Raw genomic sequence first — 23,089 nt, 5'->3', positions numbered from 1 at the left:
GCAAATAATAAACCAAAGAGTGTTGTGGATTTTCTTTTAAATATAACGGACTATAAGGGATTTTCTGGAGCTATACTACTTCACTAGAACTACAAAAGGACTTTGATAAAAGATGGCAAAAATTTTGAGAAAAGAGAAAGCAAATGTTAGACTGTTATTTGTGGGACTTAAAAGATTGGTGGCAGAAAAAAGAAAAAATATTGGTTCATTTGATTATAGTTAAAATAATGGCATATAGACGTGTTTTTTTAATTGGAATTACATAATGATAGTTATTTTTGGCAATGTTTAATTGGATGCAATGGATTAAATTGTAAGGCTGTTTTGTGTAATAGCAAGCTAGAAAATGGGGGGCAGTGAGTTCAAGTCCCACCTTAGCCATGAAAGCCAATTGGGTGACTTTGGGCCAGTTACTCTCTCACAACCCAACCCACCTCATAGGGTTGTTATCGTGGGGAAAATAAAAGGAAGAAGGTGTGTTGGATATGTTTGCTGCCTTGAGTTACTTGTTAAAAAAAAGGTGGAATACAAATAAATTAATAAAAAAATTTAAAAAATTGGAATTGGAATTTGATTATTTGAAGAGAGGGATCAGAGAATTTGCTTAAATGGAAATAGAGACGTAATATGAAAGTTGTTATTTCTGTTAGCCCTTACTGGATTTTTGCTGATTAATAAGGAGAGATCTGTTTGTTCTTCATTTTAAAAGGATGTGCACACACACGCTTCTTCTGGGATAAAAACAGGGAGATCCAAGGACAGGTAGGAGCAGGGTGCAAAGGCATTCTATTCTCACCAGGATCCTCTATGCTGGCACCCAAATTTAAAATGGCCGCAACGCAGAGGTGCTTTTCTGCTCTTTTGGAGGGGATGTCTTTTTTCAATTTCCCCGTCTAGTCAACAGCTCTAACATTCCCTGAAAATCTGCCATATTAATATTCATCAAGAGAAAATATTTTTTCATTTTCTTTTTCAAAGCCTATCTCTCTGGGGCACTCTGGTTCCTGGAAATATTGATTGATTGATTGATTGATTGATTGATTGATTGATTCATTCATTCATTCATTCATTCATTCAAGATGTTTCTGTGGCCACCCAACTCATTCTGGACAACTTGCAAAGGGTTTACTTTAAGAGAACAAAAAAGAACCAACAGGAGTAAAAACAGTAAATGCAGCTGAACCAAAGCATAATAATATTTTATGTTCCCAAACCATTGCAAGATGGGCTCATCCAACACCTTGGCCCAATGCCCGGGGAAGAACCAAGTCTTCAAGGCTTTTTTTTGGGGGGGGGAATCCAAATTTAAATAAGAGGTTACTATTAATATTCAGCCTTAGAACCAGTTTTTTTTAATGCCAATGATTGATTGCGGCATAATTCAAGACTCTCCAGTCATATCTAAATTCTATGAAAGCACACAAAAAGACATAAACAGGCAATGTGGATTATATCTCTGAAAATTCTTTGCACTTCTATAATGACAGGAGTGATGGAAGTCAAAAATTGCTTAGACCCACATTAAGGAAACTGTCTTCCAAAACTAATTGCAGGCTCTCAATGGCCCTAAACTAGCAGGGAAATAAGAACCCAGGTGTTTGTCCTTATAAATGTGCCCATTACCTTCAGGAGATGTTGTGCTGTGTAGAATCCAGCTGGTCCACTGCCTACAATACATATTCGAGGTCTGAACTCTGCTGTGGAATGAAGCCGCTTGATACCTGAGAACAGATTTGCAAGAAAAAGAAATCACATACAGGTAGTCCTTGACTTACATTTTGTTTAGTGACCGTTAGAAGTTGCACTGAAAAAAAAGTGACTTATAACCATTTTTCACACTTACATGACCGTTGCAGCATCCCCACAGTCACATAATCAAAATTTGGATCCTTGGCAATTTACTTCATATTGATGATGGTTGCACTGACCTCACTGCACGATCTTTTGTGACCTTCTGACAAAAAAAGTCAATGGAGGAGCCAGATTCACTTAACAACAACACTGTTACTTAACAACTGCAGTGATTCACTTAACCTCTGTGGCAAGAAAGGTCATAAAATGGGGCAAAAGTCACTTTACTATCTTGCTGAGCAACAGAAATTTTGGGCTCTATCGTGGTCGTAAGTTAAGGACTACCTGTAGTCCTCCAGGTTCAGTCTGGAAGCTGCTGGAATAATCTACCAGAAAAATAAGATAAGGTCTGAGAGAATGAGAGTAAAGAGTAAGCCAGGAAGAAGATATCTTTACAACAATGGCCCTCTGCCTCCAAATTCCAATCCAGACAGCTGGTGATCCCGATTCTCTAAGTTTCCTGAACTGAAAAAAACTAATATGGTACAAGCCAATGTGCCCACAGTAAAAAAATGGCAATAAAGATTATCTTATTCATCTTGCCATGATAAAATAACATAGTCTTTGGTCTGCTTAATTCACCAGGCATGGTTTTCTATGATTTAACTTAGTTAATATATTTTCTAGGTGAAATGGTTGCTTTGAGTATGACGCCAAAACATGAATTTCAAGGATGTTTAAAGTCTGAACCAAGCATGAAATAAAACTTTGTTGTTTCAAATGGTATTGAGTGTCTCAACAGTTCCGATTAGAATGGGGCAGATGTTGTGACTGACAAAGTTTTTTCCCCAAAAACTTTTGCCATCTTATCTGCAGGGACTACTGATATACCTGTTGTTATAATGCAAGTTTAGACTGTCTTCTGGCAGTTGTTGCACACTTGTTTGCAACTCTGTGACCTAATAGACCTTAGTTCCGCAGATTTTTCTGTCAATACTACTTCTGATTTTTCTAAAGATCACATATTATACAATAATTCTTGGTTTTGCATTATTTTTAGTGATTGCCAATACAGCCTTGAAACAATTCCTGCAATAAGTAAACGGGAGATAATAACATACTGCTGTTTTTCTCCCATCATGTAATATTTAGTTATTAGTTTTACTTTTGAAATGCATTTATATTTCTGCATAGTTTTATATTATAAACAAGAAATGAAAAAGATAAGAAACAGAAAGATAAGATAAAAATGTCAGCTGGTTCAGTTTTAAATCATTATGAAAACTGAATTATAAAATATAAATCAAAATATACAATCTCTAAAAAATGCTATCTACAGTCAAATAAAATGTTAGCACAAGTTTGGAACACCAATTGTTACTTAACTTATGAAATCCGTCTGATCATCTTACTATTTTGTATCATTGCACGACTGTACTCTGGTGTTTACATTATCCAGTGCAGTGCAAATTCCTTGGCAATGTGCTTATCCTTGACAGTAAATTCATTCATAATCATACTCCTTATGTGGTGTACTTTAACACTAATGCTACTGCTGGTATAAAATCTTTCAATCATTACAGCTAAAAAAAAATCCAGAGGCCAGAAATCATTGACTCAAATCAGAGATGTGAAGGTCTAGACATGACAGCCTTTTTTTTCCAGTGCAACAACCTTGACATTTATTTTTATTTTTTTTACTATAACATGCAAAGAAATGCCCAAGTATGTTGCTAAAAAAAGAATCTTACAAATACTCCTTCTATCGTTCATTCTCTGCCTCTGGGTATCAACAAATTGATGATGCCATGGGAGAAAAGAATAGTTCACATATAATCTTTACTTGTTACTTGAGCTTAAGTTCTTTTAGAACTTTCTTTTTTTAAAAAAAATGTTTTGATTTTTTCCATACATTCAGCAGTATTTACCGTATTCAACAAACGTGCTGTCTGAGTTTATATTCGCTAATACATATTTAGTTCCTAATCCTTTATTATTTCCTCTAGCCATCGATAAAATAAGTCCCAAGTTTGATAATATTCTGTTTCTTCTTTTTCTTTCAGTCTCAGTCTATCCATCTCCGTGCATTCTAATATATTTTTTTAATTATTTCTTCATCTGATGGTATTCCATCATTTTTTCTAATATGGTGCAAATATAATTCTTGCCGCTGTTGTAACATGCAAAGTCAAATATATGCTTTGTTTACCAGTCTTTTCTGGCATTATACCTAATTTAAAAAGTTCAGGTTAACATATGGTTGTTTATGATTGTTTCTACTTTTATACCTTGTATTTAGCTCTGAGAAGTCGGGGAGGGGGGAGGGGGGAAGGGGGGGAAGGGTTAGGGAGGGTTAGGAAGGGTTGGGTGGGGGGAGGGAGGAGGGATTGTTAAAGATAAAATGTATTGTAAAACTTTTCAATAAAAAAAAAAGTTCAGGTTTAAAATCTACATGTTCTCCCAACACTTTTTCTAGCCAAGCATGTATCTTTATCCAATAACTCTTTGCTTTGGCACATGTCCACCAAACATGGTAATAGGTGCGACTTCTGTTTGCATTTCCAACATCTGACATGTTTTTAAACATTTTTGCTAGTCTTGCTGGTGGCAAATGCCATCTATAAAACATTTTTTATAAATTTTCTTTGTAGGAAGTTGACATTGTCAGTTTATAATTTCTTTCCCATAAATTTTGCCATTTTTCTAATTCTATATTATATCCAAAAAAATTTGCCCATCTTATCATTGTTTATTTAACTTGTTCACTTTCCATTTTCAAAGTTAATAAAAAATTATAAATTTTCTTACTTTTTCATCAGAAGTTAATGTCTTATCAAACAAGGTTTGCTCCTTATAAAAACCATACAATTTAACATCTTTATCGTATCTAGTTTGCATTTGTAAATGTGCCCACCATGAAAAATGGATACCCTGATTTTCCATTTCTTGTTTAGATTTTAAACAATTCCTTTCAGAGTAAAAAAAAAATATCTCTATATGTCCAGATTTTTTCAAAGTCAATTAAATTTGGGTGTACAAATGCTTCCATTGTTGACAACCACCCAGGAATTTTCAGATATATTTTACATTTCATTTTTTCCCATTCATTTCTTATATAGTGATTTTGGAAGTAATTATGAATTTTATTTTTCCCGTACCATAAGAAAGCGTGCCACCCCAATTGTAAATCATGCCCCTTCAGATATAACAACCTTTTGTTTCTAAGAATTATCTGTTCTTTTACCCATGTTAATACAGATGCTTAGTAATATGAAACCCACTCTGGTAAACCCAAACCTCCATTTTCCTTGGCATCTTGTAACATTTTTATCTTAATTGTAGCCTTGCCAAATAAATTTCAAAATCAATGAATTTAAACCTTCAAAGAATTTTTTCTCAAGTTTTATAGGTATTGTTTGGAATAAAAATAAGATTTTCGGTAATATATTCATTTTCACTATAGAAATTCTTCCTAATAGTGACAATTGCCAGTTTTTCCATTTTTTCTAATCCACTTTTATTTGATTCAATAGTTTTGTATAGTTATCTCCTTTGATCGTTGAACATCTTGCTGTTAAGTATATTCCCAGATATTTGACCTTTTTAACTATTTGTAATTCTATTTTTTCTGACATTTGTATTTTTGTCCGAAAGATTTTTTTACTATTACTTTAGTTTTTTTCTCTGTTTATTTTCAGCCCTGCTATTTCTCCATACTGTTCTATCTTTCCCAGTAGTTTAGGAATCATCTCCAAAGGTTCTTCTAAAATAAATACCAAATCATCAGCAAATGCTTGTAAATTGTATGTTTCACCTTTTATTTCTAGTCCTTTAATTTCTGTATCTTGTCTAATATTTCTATTTAAAACTTCCAAGGTCAGAATAAATAACAATGGAGATAATGAACATCCTTGCCTTGTACGTTTTCTTATCTCAAAGTTCTCTGTATAATCTCCATTCACAATCACTTTTGCTGTTTGTTTATTGTATATTCTTTTAATCATATTTATAAAGTTTTGTCCAAAGTCCATTACTTTTAGTTGCTGAATCATAAATTGCCAGGAAACATTATCAAATGCCTTTTGGGCATCTAAAAATATTAGTGCCAATTGTTTCCCTGAATGTAATTCATAATATTCCAGTATATCCATTATTACTCTTAAATTATTTTTAATTTGTCCCTTTGGTAAAAAAAAAACCCATTTTGATCTGAATGTATAAATTCAGTTAAGTATCTTTTCAGTCTCTCTCCTTTTAGAACTTCCATTCACCTTTATGTTGGAGGGAGAAAAATATTGAGAAAAACTTGGGCTGCAAGAAAAACAAATTATTCCACGATAGACAAAAGTAAATCCAAACTGCTTGCTGGAAGCACTAGAATGAAGCTCAAGTTTAAATATTTTGGACACATGATGCAAAGGCAATACTAAAGTCATTGGAGAAGACTCCTGGTACTTCTGAAAAATGGAAGGCTGAGAGAAGATTAGATGATTAGGTACAATCAGTGAACTCACAAGCAGGAATTTAAAAGAATTTAAAAGGAAATTTTAAAAAAAGAGTTACTGATAGACTATCTTAGAGAAATGGTGTCCATTGAGTCACACATGAATTGGAAATAACAGGACAATATTAGTTTCCTTCAGATAGTTTGCACAATAACTGCTGTAATTCCCAGGAAAATAATTATTTCAGAAGAGAAAGGATTAAATACTGGCTAAATACTGGCCGGCATCAGACGCCCTTCGCCCAGTGCGCTCCCACAGGGAGGGTCTGCTCAGGGTTCCGCCGGTAAGAGATTGCCGGCGGGTGACACCCAGGGATAGGGCCTTCTCAGTGGGAGCGCCTGCCCTCTGGAACCAGCTGCCGGTGGAGCTGAGAACTGCCCCCGACCTCCGATCATTCCGCCGGGGCCTGAAGACCTGGCTCTTCGAGCTCTCGGGCCCAGGCTGAGGAGAAATTTTTAATTGGGGTTTTAAGTGTACAGGGTCAATTTAATATTTTTTAATTTGGTTTTTAACTTTTGTATGGTGGATTTTTTAATTCCCTGTAAACCGCCCTGAGTCCTCAGGGAAAGGGCGGTATATAAATGTAACTAAATAAATAAATAAATAAATACTGGCAGGAGCTAATCAAATGGGGGATTATACACCTGATATTCTCACTGCTATATTACTCACAGTCAAAGTCAGTAGGGAAGCCAAATCCATTTAACAACCATGATACCAAATTAGCAATGCAGTGATTCACTTAACATCCATGACAAGAAAGATCATAACATGGGGCAAAACTCACTTAAATGAGTTTTGTCTCACTTAGCAACAAGACAAAAATTTTGAGCTCCATTATGGTTGTATGTTATTCTGTAGCAAGGATTTACACAGAGTGCAGCCACAGAAGAGTCCTTGTTTCTTATATATTTTCCAAATATACTTCCTATAGAAGTGATACAGAAAGAAGGGCCCCTGAATTTTTGACAGGGTTTAACGCAAGTATGTGATATTTGAACATTCTTGTACTTATCCATGGTTTTGACAATCATAACCACCACTTTACACTGTGCCTGGAAACAAACCAATTCTCAGTGAACACATGCTTCTTATGCTCTTTCTTAACCTGATCTGAAAGTCACCTAGATCATGTGCAAAGGACTCCTACCAAAACTTTTGTCAACAAAATTGATCTAAATCCAACATTGCCTCTTAGGCTTTTCCTTCTTTTATCTTAAGGGCACCTATATTGATGGTTTATTAAATTAACTGCTGTTCAGAAACTAATGTGTATATGAAGAACAGTTGTTTCAATCAATCAGAATAGAGCTGGAAGGGACCTTGGAGGTCTTCTAGTCCAGCCCTCTGCTCAAGCAGGAATCCCTATATCATTTCAGATAAGTGGTTGTCCAGTGTCTTCTTAAAAACACTGAGCGCCCACAATTTCTGAAGGCAACCTGTTCCACTGGTTAATTGTTCACACTGATAGAAAGTTTCTCCTTAATTCCAGGTTGCTTCTCTTCTTGATTAATTTCCATCCATTGTTTCTTGTCTTATCTTCTGGTGCTTTCGAAAATAAATTGACCCCCTCCTCCTGGTGGCAGCCTCTCAAATACTGGAATACTGCTATCATGTCCCCCCTTGTCCTTCTTTTCTCTTGAATGGCCATTCCTAAATCCTGCAACCAATTTTCATATGTTTTAGTCTCCAGACCTTTAATCATCTTAGTTGCTCTTCTCTGCACATCGTCCAAAGTCTCAACACCTTTTTTGTAATGTGGTGACCAAAACTGGATGCAGTATTCCAGATGTGGCCTTACTAAGGCCTTATAAAGTGTTACGTACTAATATTTCATGTGATTTTGATTCTATGCCTCTTTTTATACAACCAAGGATTGTATTAGCTCTTTTGGCTTCTGACGCACACTGCTGATTCATGTTTAACTGATTGTCCACTAGGACTCCAAGGTCCCTCTCACAGTTATTGTTTTGGAGCCAGGTTTCGCCTAATCTGTACTTGTACCTTTGGCTGTATCTGCCCAGGTATAAAACCTTGCTTGTCTCCACAATAAATATTACTTTGTTAGATAGGGCCCATTGTTTAAGTCTGTCAAGATCTTTTTGGATTCTGAGTTTGTCTTCTGGGGTGTTCGCTATTCCTGCCAGCTTGGTGTCATCTGCAAATTTGATGAGATCCCCTTCTAAGATCATCTAAGTCATTTATGAAGATATTGAAGAATACTGGGCCTAAGACACAACCTTGCATACCCCACTGCTTACTTCCCTCCATGTGGATGTAGTACCATTAAGGACTACACTTTGAGTACAGTTTGTCGGCCAATTACAAATCCTTCTGGGGGTGATGCTGTCAATACCACATTTTTCTAGCTTACCAAGAAGTAGGTTGTGGTCCACTTTGCCAAATGCCTTGCTGAAGTCTAAATATACTATGTCCACAGCATTTCGCTGGTCTACTAATTTAGTCACTTTGTCAAAGAATGAATTGCATTATACCTTTGCAAGAAACCTCATGAATACTCATCAGCAGCACTGCATAACTGTGACAACACTTTCCTGGCCCAGGACTATAATACCAGAATTATGAAGAAGGCACTATAATACAGAGTCTCTGAATAGCTGGCTGCCTATTTTAATTTGCAAACAAGCATTCCGCTTAAAAAATGACATTGCAAAAATGCATATTTGCAAAAGACACAGCAGCAGCACCATGCCATGCTCCCAGTCTTCTGGTTTACAAAATGTTAATGCTCAGATGAAAATGTATATCAAGGCCTAAAGGGAGAAATGGCACTCTTTTCTTTTCATGAGAGCACCATCCTATAAAACCTTTGTCCGGTTACTGCAGCCTGTCTCATCATCATTACCTTATCTCTCTCCCCTTATCATCTGAAACGCTAAATTGGGCCTCCCCCTTTCTCTTTTTCCCGATTTGGACCAACTTCCTCGACTTGGTCTTCTTCAAATAAACTGGACTATAAATGCAACCGGTCCCAGCCAACGAGAAGTGCTTTTTCCAGCGGGAACGGGAGACACGGTGGAACTGATCTGGGCAGTCTTCCCAAAAACCAGGCTCTCCCCCCCTTCCTTCTACTGTAATTATCTTTTCTTAATATTTCTGCAGAGACAAGGAGATGGGATTACACCGATATCTTTCTCTCTTCCTCTAGCCCGCGCTCCTCCGCCCCTTTTGAATCTCACTGTTTTTAAGTCTCCCTGCCTTTCGCTTTGGACCGCCAAATCTCTTCGCAAAACCCCCAGCTACGCAACTGCATTCCCAATCTGCAGAAAAATGAGAGATCGCTCACCAGCCAGAGGACTCTTGGGCCGCAAGACACCGAGCGCAGAAAGACGGGCGCAGCCAAGGATTCCCCCGGCGCGACTCATCGTGAGAGCGGCGTGACAGCGTCCAACCCCAGCGCTTACCCCGCCACTTTACCCGGCTTTCATCAGAACGCAAGGCAACCAATCACGGAAAGCAAAGTATATATTATTAACATAGATCCGCCCAGGCGTCGCCGGAAAACTTCTTTTTGCCATGCCCCGCGATCAAGTCAAACGCCTATCTTGTCGATTGCTGTGAGATCTTATTGACCGATCCGGAATTCAAGGCTCTACGAAACAAAACGCAGGATTTGCACAAACTGGGTTTGCACGTGGGGCTAAAAAACCGTAACGATTTAATAACGTGCTTATTAGATTCCCACAATGCACTGAATTATAAACTAGCCTAGCATTTATGCTGTGAATATGTGGTCAGTTATGATACAATAAACCAAGGGTCTTCAAACTCGGCCCTTTTATGACTCATGGACTTCCAACTCACAGAATTCCTCAGCCAGCCTTCCTGGCTGAGGAATTCTGGGAGTTGAAGTCCAGGAGTCATAAAAGGGCCGAGTTTGAAGACCCCTGCAATAAACTATGGCTTTGATAGTTAACCTAGGGCAGGGGTAGGGAACCTTGGCTCTTTTATAATTTGTGGACTTCAATACCCAGAATTCCTGAACCAGCCAAGCTGACTTAGGAATTCTGGGAGTTGAAGTCCACAAGTCATAAAAGAGCTAAGGTTCCCTACCCCTGACCTAGGGTTACCAGATGTCTGAACTGGCAAAGGAGGACACAATTGGAAAGAAGAATAAATGGGGGAAAGGAGGACATGCTGTATGTTCAGCTTTCTGGGTTCTGTGTCCAAAATTACAGCAAAGCATTGCGAGAAATGTAGTTAGGTCTACATTGATATGAAATTACTTTTTAGCACTCAGAAAGTCTGGTTATTCAATTGCAGTATTTTCCAACATTTTTTTATTCTCCATAGCATGCTAACAATATAGAAGCAATGGCAACATTCTTTTCTTTCTTACATTTCAAATTTTTACTATGGAATGGAATAGAATAACGGAGTTTAGAAGAGACCTTGGAGGTCTTCTAGTCCACCCCCCTGCTTAGGCAGGAAACCCTATACCATTTCCGGCAAATGGTTGTCCAATCTCTTCTTAAAAACGTCCAGTGTTGGGGTATTCACAGCTTCTGGAGGCAAATTGTTCCACTGATTATTTGTTCTGTCAGGAAATTTCTCCTTGATTATAGGTTGCTTCTCTCCTTGATTAGTTTCCATTCAATCTAGGCTGTCAAATCTGTCAATGAACAAGGAAAGAAAGAACAGATAATTTATAAGGTCACAGTACATGAAACAGACCAATTTAAAACAAAACCAGGACACTCAAAAAGCAGAGTATTTGATTTTAAGGCTATGCCTCCCAGACTGAAGACATGAGGACAAAAAAGAAGACATGTCAGACATCTAGTAAGCTTTGGTGAACTTAATGAAAGGGAGTAGTGGACAATAAGTGGGAGTTTCCCGATACTCCCGTGTAACACCTCTTCTCCGTGAGCTGCATTGGCTTCCGGTTGCCCTCCGGGTGAGATTCAAGGTGCTGGTAATGACCTATAAAGCTCTGAATGGCTTGGGTCCGGATTATCTAAGGGAACACCTGCTGCCGGCATCAACTTCCCATCGTCCTGTGCGCTCCCACAGGGAGGGCCTTCTCAGGGTGCCGACAGTTAAGGAGTGCCGGCGGGTGATCCCCAGGGGGAGGGCATTCTCTGTGGGCGCACCTGCCCTTTGGAATGATTTACCGGTGGAACTTTGGACCGCCCCCGATCTGCGTACATTTCGCCGGGATCTGAAAACCTGGTTTTTTTTAATCTATCAGGCCTGGACTGAAGTGGTTTTAGCTTTTAATATTGTTTTAATTGTTGGGCTTATGTAATTTAATCTATTTTAATTTATACTATTTTTATATTATATTTTATGCTGCCCTGTAAACCGCCCTGAGTCCTTCGGGAATAGGGCGGTATAAAAATTAAATAAATAAATAAATAAATAATACAGAAGAAAAAAGTGACCTGGAAAATTATGCAATTTTCCAGAACATGGTTACATTTTGTCAGATGCAACATACTACCCTCTCATAACTTTACATACAATTTGTACATTATTTTTTTCCTTTTTTCCTTTGCTATTTCTACCTTAGCTAAACATGGAAAGCATGCCCAGATAAGAAACCTATCTTAGGCTATGTTTAATATAAATGTGCAAATAAAAAAATGTTTCTGAGAATCTATTCAAAAGAAAAACAGCTGTATTTTATCTAACTATGTCAAAAGCTTTTTGTTTGACAGTCCCCTGAGGCTGAATAAAAAACATAGATCTGCTTTGTTTAAATCCCATCTGGATCTAGTCACTTCTGAGCATTAAACTGTAGTGTAAGGTTCAGATGAACTGAAATAAATTCAGAGAACAGGGAGAAAGACTAGATGACTAGGGAAAAAAGGCTTGTGAAAAAAGATTGAGCTGAGCAAGTTTAGCCTTGAGAAGAGAAGGTTGGAATGGGGTGAGATGATAGCTGTCTTCAAATACTTGAAAGGATGTCATGGAAAAAAGATCATAACCTAAGTGCCAGATGTGGGATAATGGATTTAGTTTACAGAAAGGCAAATCTGATTGAATGTTAAATGTTATTCCTAGCAATAAACACTGTTTAGCAGTGGATCCAGTTGCCTGGAGAAGTGATGGACTCACTTTCATGTGATGTGTTCAAGTAGAACTAGACAACCATCTTCAGTTTGGATTTTTGCACTTAGTGGCAGGTTGGCTTTGTCCAAACAAATGGCTTCTTTGAACTTTATGATTCTATAATTCTTGCGATTTCAGTGAATTCTTCATGATTTTAATGAGATTAGTTTGGTTTACTTTAAGTATACAGTGGTACCTCAGTACTCATTGTTAATTGGTTCCAAGAGGTGCGATGAGTACCAAAAACAATAAGTACCAAACATATTTTTCCCATAAGGAATAATGTAGTGAGTCACAAGGCAGTTGACACTGACAAGTTCTAGCTTGCATGTTGAATACCAAATTAATGAGTACTAGGACAAAATTTTCACATCAAAATGCATTGAATACCAAATTAGATGAGTTTCAAAGCAGTTGAGTATCAGGGCACCACTGTACTTGGAATTGTACAAAACGTGCCAAAAGTAACTTGCATTAAATCCATAAAAATGTCCAGTCTGATATTTACCTGGGAGTTCCCTTAAGAACTGTCATTTTATTTTCAAGTTAACTACAATAAGGATTGAAGCCTCTATGTTCTGCTTTGTACAGAATGCTAAATCATAATGCAATTTGTTTTTGCTTAACTTTATTTGTAAACCTGATCATTATGGTTTGTTTGTTCAACAAATCAAGTGCTCAACTTACAATAATTCGACTTACAGTTGATCATTCAAAGTTACAGCGTCACTGAAAAAGTGACTTTTAACCATTTTTCACACAACCGTTGCAGCATCCCCATGGTCATGAGATCAAAATTCAGAAGCTTGGCAACTGGTTCATATTTATGATGGTTGCAATGTCTCGAGGTCATGTGATCCCCTTTTATGACCTTCTGACAAGCAAAGTCAATGGAGAAGCCAGATTCACTTAACCATGTTACTAACGCAGCAACTACAGTGATTAACTTAATAACTGTGGCAAGGAAGGTTACAAAGTGGGGCAAAACTCACTTAACAAATGTCTCACTTAGCAACAGAAATGATAGGCTCAATTGTCATAAGTCGAGGACTAGCTGTAGTTTAAAATCTTGGCTTAATGTTATATCAGAATTTACCTATCTGTGAATTTTGTCAGCACACAAATGGATTTCTGCTCTTTTCTTACTTCTCTCCCCCATTTCCCTCCCAGTTCTATTCTGGAAATTCAGTTCAGAGCACATCAGGAAGAATCATGGGAATCCTATGTGACTATTATCAGTGCTATTGTACAAACAAATGACTAAGTCAAGGGCTACCTGTAATAATGTAGTGGGAATTTTGGCATGAAGCTCGAACCTTTATGTGTACTTATTTTTCCAAATTATGAAAACAATGTATTCTGCTTCAATTCTTTTGCTGATGTTCTAAAGGTAAAGGTAAAGGTAAAGGTAAAGGTTCCCCTGCACATGCGTGCTAGTTGTTTCTGACTAGGGGCCGGTGCTCATCTCCATTTCAAAGCCGAAGAGCCAGCGCTTGTCCGAGGACGTCTCCGTGGTCATGTGGCCGACATGACTAGATGCCAAAGGCGCAGGGAACGCTGTTACCTTCCCACTGTAGTGGTCCCTATTTTTCTACTTGCATTTTTACGTGCTTTTGAACTGCTAGGTTGGCAGAAGCTGGGACGAGTAACAGGCGGTCACTGTTACGCGGCACTTGGGATTCGACCCACCAAACTGCCGACCTTCTGATCAACAAGCTCAGCGTCCTAACCCACTGAGCCACCACGTCCCTTTGCTGATGTTCTAGTGAACATTAATTATATAGTTTCAGTAATTACCTGTTCATTTATAGGTATTATATTTTTTGAAAATACATCTGATTTTAAATTAAAAATATAAAATAACGCAACAGCACAACACCATGGCAATCAACTGTTATATCAATCTTTACAAGCATGATGCCCTGCGGAGGTTATGAGGTTGCAGTTCCAATCATTCCTTTAGCCATGTTTCAGGGAGTTGTAGTTGAAGATTTCTGAGGCATCCCAGTTTGGGGAAGGCTCCTATGTTGAAGGATATTGTACCCATCTCAGAACTATTCTTTTTTCTAGACTATGCCTTTTTCTAAAAGCCCTAACCCTAACCCTAACCCTAAAAGATATTTATTAAAGGCCTTGAAGCCAAAAATATCTGCTTCCTAAAAGGTCCATTAGATAAGCCATCCATGGAAAAATAAAGCAAGGCTACGTAAACTATCTTTTTAAAATATATCGCATAGTTGCCACATCATATTTCAATAGCTGGTCTTTGATCTGCAGAATTATGCATATTTATAACTTCTATAGGAATAATTGAAAATGTACCAGAGTTTGTGGTGCCCTGACATTGTCAGCTTTATGCTTAATTAAGTAGCTGGGAAAACTGAAGACTTTTATTTAAAAACAATCTGTTTTATGCTGCAAACTACAAATATCCTGTATGATTAAACTTGGATTTCAACTGACATTTAATCTTAAGGTGATTTGTGCACATATTTGTTTTCATTGCTCACCAAATTGACAGTATTGATATATGTGATAGATGCAGGCTGAGTATAGTAGAAAGTCAAGAAACTAGTTATAATTACATTTCCCATCAAAATTCATAGGAATCAAAGGTTGGCAGAGATTTCGTATTTTAAAATGGCTGTTGGGTCATTGCTTCATTATGTGCATAAGTAGCAAAACAATCTGCTTCCTAAACCACCTTGACTCTATTCTTTCAACAATAATGTGACAATTCTGGAGGCTAACGTACGTTGGTGTCACCAAATAACTACTGAGCACTAATTTTAATTATAGGTAGTCCTCAACATAAGACCACAATTGAGCCCAAAATTACCATTGTTAAGCAAGACAGTTTTAACTGAGTTTTGCCCCATTTTATCAACTTTCTTGCCACAGTTGTTAAGTGAATCATTTGTTCATTGAGCAAATCTGGCTTCCCCCATTGACCTCGCTTGTCAGAAGCTGGCTGGAGAAGTTACAAAGGGTGATCACATGATCCTAGGACAGTTGTTAGCTGTGAAGTCGTGTCCGACCCATCGCAACCCTATGGACAATGTTCCTCCAGGCCTTCCTGTCCTCTACCATCTTCTGGAGTCCATTTAAGCTCACACCTACTGCTTCAGTGACTCCATCCAGCCACCTCATTCTCTGTCGTCCCTTTCTTCTCTTGGCCTCAATCTTTCCCAGCATTAGGCTCTTCTCCAGTGAGTTCTTCCTTCTCATTAGGTGGCCAAAGTATTTGAGTTTCAACTTCAGGTTCTGGCCTTCTAAAGAGCAGTCAGGGTTAATCTCCTCTAGGACTGACCGGTTTGATCGCCTTGCAGTCCAAGGGACTCGCAGGAGTCTTCTCCAGCACTATAGCTCAAAGGCCTCAATTCTTTGGCGCTTGGCCTTTCTTATGGTCCAACTTTCACTGCCATACATTGCAACTGGGAAGACCGTAGCCTGACTATACGCACTTTTGTTGACAGAACAGTAAAACTGTCATAAACACATGCCCTTTTGCCAAGCGTCCAATTTTGATCACATGACCATGGAGATGCTACAATGGTTGCAAGTATGAAAACTGGTCATAAGTCACTTTTTTCAGTGCTGTCATTTTGAATGGTCATTAAATTGTTGTAAGTCAAGGACTAGTTGTATATGGGTGTACCAAGCATCCAATTTTGATCACATGACCATGGAGATGCTGCAATGGTTGCAAGTATGAAAACTGGACATAAGTCAGTTTTTTCAGTGCTGTTGTCATTTTGAATGGTCATTAAATTGTTGTACGTCAAGGACTAGTTGTATATGGATGTACCTTAAAATGATGGAAGAAGAGTTCTCCACAAACTGACTGCACCTTGGCATTCTTAAGGACTGCTGGCATAGCAAGGTTAGATGAATCCAAATACTAGTTGATATAACATGCAGGCCACCAAGCTGTTTGTGGGAATCCCATAATCAGGATTTGGTGAAATAACTATATGCCAGAGTTTCTCAACCTTAGCCACTTTAAGAGATATGGACTTCAACTCCCAGAATTCTCCAGACCGCATAGGGAATTCTGGGAGTTGAAGTCCACACCTCTTAAAACAGCTAAGGTTGAGAAACATTGAGATTGCTTTTTGTTCTCCTTTGATTCCTTTGTGACAGCAATAGCTTTATACAATGCTGCATAATGAATTGGTTGCTGATATATTCTCTGGAAATAGATTATGTACCAGAGAAAGAAATATTGCATCTGCCCTCATTTCCCCACAGTTTAGTTTCCTGAAGTCCTCCTTGTGTGGTCTATATATGTGAGGGTTCACGCTCAAGATAGGGCACTGTGTTCCGGGGTGTTGGCCTTGACCATGTGGTGTTAAACAGTACAATCTTCAAGGGAATTCTATGAATGTCTACTTGAGCAATAGTAAAATTAGCGTCTCTGCTTTAGCAGCAGTTACTGTTGTTCAGGCAAAATGAAGGCCAGGCAAAAGGATTTGGCCTCTATCAAATAGGGTTGTACACTCTTTGAAAAATCAGATCCATGAATTGAGTATGTTTCTCCTCTCAAAAAATTTCCCTAGAGCAGGGGTCGGCAACCTAAAAAAGAAAAAGAGCCACTGGGAACCGGTTCCATCACAAATTAAAAAAAGAGGGAGCCGCGTGCGTGTGTCCATGCACGCGCATGCGCAAAAAGGTTTTTTGCGCATGCGCGGACGCACGCAGCTGCCATTTTTAAAAAAATGAGATGGAACCGGTTCCCGGTTGCCCGATGGCGACGGCCCGTCTGCAAAGCTGCCGCTTTCGGCAGCTTTGCAGACGGGCCGTGGCAGCTTCCGCAAAGAGCGGCGCCCCTGCCCATTCCGAGAGGTGCGCGCGCACCTCTCCGAACGACCGGAGGTGCGCGCGTACCTCCGCGCGAATGGGCAGCGGTGCCGCTCTTTCAGGAAGCCCGCCGCGGCCCGTCTGTGAAGCTGCCGAAAGCGGCAGCTTAGCAAACGGGCCGCGGCAGCTTCCGCAAAGAGCGGCACCCCTGCCCATTCCGAGAGGTGCGCGCGCACCTCTCCGAACGACCGGAGTTGCGCGCGCACCTCCCCAAACCTTTGGGGAGGTGCGCGCGTACCTCCGTGCGAAGGGGCAGCAGCGCCGCTCTTTCAGGAAGCTGCCGAAAGCGAAGGGGCAGCGGCGCCGCTCTTTCAGGAAGCTGCCGAAAGCGGCAGCTTCCTGAAAGAGCGGCACCGCTGCCCGTTCGCGCGGAGGTACGCGCGCACCTCCCCAAAGGTTTGGGGAGGTGCGCGCGCACCTCCGGTCGTTCAGAGAGGTGCGCGCGCACCTCTCGGAATGGGCAGGGGCGCCGCTCTTTGCGGAAGCTGCCGCGGCCCGTCTGCTAAGCTGCCGCTTTCGGCAGCTTCACAGACGGGCCGAGGCGGGCTTCCTGAAAGAGCGGCACCGCTGCCCATTCGCGCGGAGGTACGCGCGCACCTCTCCAAAGGTTTGGGGAGGTGCGCGCGCACCTCCGCCCATTCGGGGAGGTGCGCGTGCACCTCTCCAAACGGGCGGTGCCACTCTCCATTTGGAGAGGTGCGCGCGCACCACTGCCCGTTGGAAGAGGTGCGCGCGCACCGGGCGGCTGGGAGCCGCAAGAGACGGCTCAAAGAGCCGCATGCGGCTTCGGAGCCGCAGGTTGCCGACCTGTGCCCTAGAGGAATGTATTCATACAAACAAAGTTCCTGTCTCTACCTCAGCTAGGCCTGTTCCTGAAGTTCTAGCCATTTTATCACATACCGGTACTTAAAACTGTTTGGATTTTTAGTAACACACAGTTTGTGGGTTAATTGTCTTTGAAAAGTGTTTGGAATATCCAGAATGTCAAGATAAGGTTGCTGATAAGAAGCATTTGATTACCTTTGATTACTACTGTTTGTAATAAAGTAATCAAATTTTGTCTGCTTCAGGGAAACATTCAAAGTGCCAGCTATAACCTACAAGGCCCTACACAACTTGGAAAGACTGTTTGAAAAAGCGCCTTCTCCCATATGACTCTGCCCAGATTTTTAGGCCTGAAGACAAAAATGTCTCTGTTTTTTTGTTTTTCCTGTTTGACTGCCTGCCAAGAAAAGCTACCTTAGCTCCATCTCAGTCAGCAAGGAAAAGACATGATAATTTATCATCATCATTTTTTTTAATGCAGGTAAGTTTTGGTCTTCAAGGCAGTAGCAGTATTAGTCTGTTGCAGCAAAAGTATTTTAATGAGTGTTAGCTTGTAATAGTAAAATTTTATCAGATTTTTTTATTGTTATCTATGTGCGGTGTGGTGGCCTAGTGGTGAAGATGCTCGCCTCCTGTGTTTTGTTATAAATGGCATAACAAAACAAGAGCAAGTAAATGTCTATGCCTTGGCAATATATTTAGTAAAAGTAGGAAACTGGATGGAGACATTTTAGGACATGGAAATGCTGGTAGAAGGAATTGGTAAAGTTCCTGTTGTGCAGAAGGAATGTTTACTGAAAAAATAAAAACAAAAATGGCTGTGTATAACAATAGGCTTCTGCCAGTTTGTTACGTTAGAAATTAGAGTTGGGTTTCTCAAAAGAAAAAAGATTAACATTTGCTGAATCAATGTGAATGAAAGTGAAATACATGGAAAAGTAAGAGATCCTCAGCATGAAATAAGAATTTTGAGGTGGCTTGATCATGAAGAGAGGGAGGGCACTGTACAACGATTATATGAAGAGTGAAAGATTGAGAGGTAAGGGAAGACTGAAAATGTCATAGGGAAATTAATGAGAATCTTAAAAAGATAGGAAAAAACCCAATGTGTGAAGCAGAATTTAGACACAAAGCTTATTTTCAAGGTCCAAAAGATATGGCAAGATATACTGAAAGGTACTGATGTAAAATAGTTTTATCTATTCCCCCTCCTTTATCTCATGCTATTAATTTCTTTGGCTTAACTTTTCCAACTCCTTTTTGTGCTCTGCATAATGCTGTTGCTGAAGCATTACACAGAGCACAGAATAGTGTGACTCGTACACATATATGTCAGTGGATATATCTGTTATGTTAAACTAGGACTACCATTATATGGACTGCAAAAATACAAGCAACCACTAAATGGCAGAAAGAATTAGTTTTCTACCTCTCTGCCATTCCTCCAAATTTGAGTCTTTTTAAAGTATAGGTATCATTTGAAACAAGAATAAGAATTTAGGTAAAACATTCATTTTCACAGCTGCAATTCTTCCCAATAAGGGCAATTGTAATTTTTTCCAACTATCTAATTCTTTTTGTATTTTTAACCATAACAATTCATAATTATTTTTATATAATTTCGCATTTGAAGCTGAAAGATATACCCCCAAGTATTTAATCTTCTTAACTATTTCAAATCCCGTTAAGTTTTCCTAAAACTTCCTTTTGTTCTTTAGTCATATTTTTAGACTATTAATAAATTTATTTGGGCAGGGAAGAGACCGAGAGTTAAACTTAAGATAATGCAAGATGTACGTGAAAGAGGTGGTCTTAAAATGCCCAATTTTAAATTATACTATGAGGCTGCGGCATTATCATCAATTAGTAATTGGTTTAATTTAACACAAGGGACGCGGTGGCTCAGTGGGTTAGGACGCTGAGCTTGTCGATCAGAAGATCGGCAGTTTGGCGGGTCGAATCCCGAGTGCCGCGTAGCAGAGTGAGCGCCTGTTACTCGTCCCAGCTTCTGCCAACCTAGCAGTTCGAAAGCACGTAAAAAAATGCAAGTAGAAAAATAGGGACCACTACGGTGGGAAGGTAACAGCGTTCCGTGCGCCTTTGGCGTCTAGTCATGCCGGCCACATGACCACGGAGACGTCCTCGGACAAACGCTGGCTCTTCGGCTTTGAAACGGAGATGAGCCCCTAGATGAGCCCCTAGAGTCAGAAATGACTAGCACGCATGTGCAGGGGAACCTTTACCTTTACCTTAATTTAACACAAGGGAGATTACTGAATATTGAAGGATATGATTTGTTATATGGTTGGCATGCTTATTTATTGTATGACAAAAAAATGGATAATGTTTTTAAGACACATATATTAAGATATGCCTTGTTGCGAGTTTGGAAAAAATATCGTTATAATTTGAATTTTAAAATTCCAATTTGGGCAATACCTAAACATGCGATAGAAAATATAAATGTGGGATTTAAGCATGATGTGATTACATATAAAGAAAATTCTTAGATTGGAAAGAAATGTATGGCAATTAAAGCCATTTAATATTTTAAAAGAAGAAAAGATAGTACAAACTTGGTTTCAGTATGGGCAGTTACAAGGTAGATGGAAACAGGATCAGAAAATTGGTATTTCCATAGTAGATGAAAATTTGGTTAAACAAATTAGAGATCAAAGTCCTGGACATATAAGAAGGATATATAATGCATTGATAGAAATAGATTCAGAAACGGAACTTGTTAAAGATTGTATGATAAAATGGGCCCAGAATATTCAAGAACCCATAATGAGGATACTTGGAAAACAATCTGGGTCAGAAATGTAAAATTTACACAGGCACAAAATTTAAGAGAGAATTTTTATTAGATGTTTTATAGATGGCATTTGGCATGTATGTATCCAAATTATCAGCCTAAATGCTGGAGGTGTGGTTGTGATGAAGCAACCTTTATCATATATGGTGGACTTGTAAAAAAGTTAAAGCTTTTTGGATTAAAATTTGGTGGAATATGCAGAAGATATTTAAGAAAAAGATAAAGTTTTCTCCACAATTATTTTTGCTGGGTATTACTATAGAGTAGACTGTACTGCTATAGAAACTAAATTGATGTTGTATTTAATAACGGCAGCAAGACTTTTGGTAGCGCAATATTGGAAGAAGGAGAATTTGCCTACTATAGAAGAATGGACTTTAAAAATTTCGAACCTGGCAGAGATGGCAAAAATTTCAGCATATTTGAAAGACCATTCGCAACAAAGATATATCTTGGAATGGAGAAGATGGATTGATTATATTCAGAATAAATATGGGACCAAAAAGTTTCATTTAGCATTTGAATAAGTATTAGATTTATAAGACTTATTATTATTTAGTTACTTTTAAGGAGAGTTAAAGTTCGATAGGATTTAAAGTGTTATTATAGTTAGTTAGCATATTATAGTTTAAGATTGTTAGGGTTAATACCCTGTATTACGCTCTGGGAAGTCGGAGGGGGAGGGAGGGGAAATTGGGTGGGGGTGGGGGAGGGGTGGGTCTTATGTTTATAATGTATCTGTAAAACTTTTTAATAAAAAAGAATTAGTTTTCTACATCTCTTTGCTACCATCTTGTGGCAGTCTAGATTTTTGCAGCTCTGTATAGTAGTCTTAGTTAAGACTCCATTTATTTTACTATGATTTATTAAATAATGCACAGCTGGCTTCAAGTAAAACCCATTTTAGCTTAGGATGACTTCTGAACCCAACCACAGAGTATACTTTATTCCATTTCAGAATTTGTTAAGGGTATAACTATGCTATGTTATAATTATTTAGCTATGAATAAACCCATTGGCCCTAAAGGCATTTGCTTCTAGCTAAATCAAATAAATATGCACATACTTATGCTTTATTCTAGAGAGGATAGAGCTGGTCAAACTTAATGTTTCCAGACTGAACTGTAATTATGTTAGCAGCATGTGGCAGTGGAATTAATTTTTCACACAAATAAAATCCGAGTAAAGCTGGGTTGAATAATGTTCCCCTTTGTGCTGCTAGACTGGGAAGCCTCTAGAGCCTTGCAAATCACAGAAAATATTCATGTTGATAATCATGTTGACAATGAAATTAGTAAATGTAGATGGATAGGAAATTAAACCAACCAACCTCACTCTGCCAACTCAGGATTATTCCCTATGTGGTGTTCACTTCCAATCTGAAATTGTAAAGCTTTAATTTCACTCAGTGTCCATCAAATCAAAAGTTTCAATTAAAAAAAAGTATGTGCTTTTACAGGTCAGACTGGTTTCCAGACATGTATCTGAATGTTTAGAGAGAGATTCTTCTTTGAGGACTAAAATGGCGGCGCCTGGAATGGCTGCGGCTGCATTGGCTCTTGAAGGTGAATAGTTTTGGGAGGGATAGTAAGGGCTATAGGCCACATGATCAGGAAGATTTTAATGTGTTTGAGCAACATGGTGGAACTAAGGTAACATACGACATACGACCAACAATCTTTGCTGGCCTGGCGAGTTGTTTTGGAACTGTTGGTGAGACCGTTAAAAGTCGTTGGCGCTGTTTGAATTTGTTCTACCAGCAGCAAGATCTGACTGCTGGCCCAGTGATGGATTCTACTGCAAATCAGGGCTGTTTCCAGAGGAGGCAGAGGAGGAGAGGACCTGGAGCTTATGGAGCGAAGGAACTGGATGAGGCTGTCGGCAGGCCCAGAGGAAGGAAGAGAGACTTTTGGAGGAGTTTGTGGCGGCGGCGGCAGCGTGCTCTAGGGGTGAAAAGAAGCAAGGCCTCTTAAAGGAAAAGGTGGAAGAGTCAGGATCAGAAAAAGGAAAGAAGGCGAGGTTGTCAGAATACAAGCGAATTTGAGGGCTAGTCCACATGGAGCCCCATTTCCATCTGTCCTGTTTGCCATCGTTCACTCCCTAGAGACTAAAATGGACAATGTGAAATTTGAGCGGGCCCCGAACAAGGAGTATATATCGGAGGTGGTGACCCTTTGAGAGCTGTATGCAACGAAATTTCATTTTGATGTATGCCGAT

The 23,089-nt window shown here is 39.1% G+C and overlaps 1 protein-coding gene and 1 long non-coding RNA gene across 2 annotated transcripts in view; one reads left to right on the top strand and one right to left on the bottom strand.

The window, feature by feature from the left end:
* Nucleotides 1-9,710, bottom strand: part of FDXR (ferredoxin reductase) — a 32,387-nt gene extending 22,677 nt beyond the window's left edge. Inside the window, exons 1-2 of the mRNA XM_083352384.1 lie at nucleotides 9,604-9,710; nucleotides 1,624-1,721 (exon numbers count right to left, since the gene is read on the bottom strand). Of these exons, the coding sequence (XP_083208510.1) occupies nucleotides 1,624-1,721; nucleotides 9,604-9,682 (177 nt within the window). The 5' untranslated portion in view covers nucleotides 9,683-9,710. The remainder of the gene's footprint in view (nucleotides 1-1,623; nucleotides 1,722-9,603) is intronic.
* A 186-nt stretch (nucleotides 9,711-9,896) lies between these two features.
* On the top strand, nucleotides 9,897-18,521 carry LOC310634637. Its single transcript, XR_014491282.1, has 3 exons — nucleotides 9,897-9,943; nucleotides 12,324-12,445; nucleotides 18,302-18,521. It is a non-coding gene; the product is annotated as an uncharacterized lncRNA (long non-coding RNA).
* Nucleotides 18,522-23,089: the final 4,568 nt, after the last annotated feature.

This window comes from Vipera ursinii, assembly GCF_947247035.1.
Source record: "Vipera ursinii genome assembly, chromosome: 2".
In the NCBI taxonomy this organism is placed as follows: Eukaryota; Metazoa; Chordata; class Lepidosauria; order Squamata; family Viperidae; genus Vipera; species Vipera ursinii.
The sequence above is the reverse complement of the archived record's forward strand: the minus strand, read 5'-3'. Positions and strand labels throughout refer to the sequence as shown.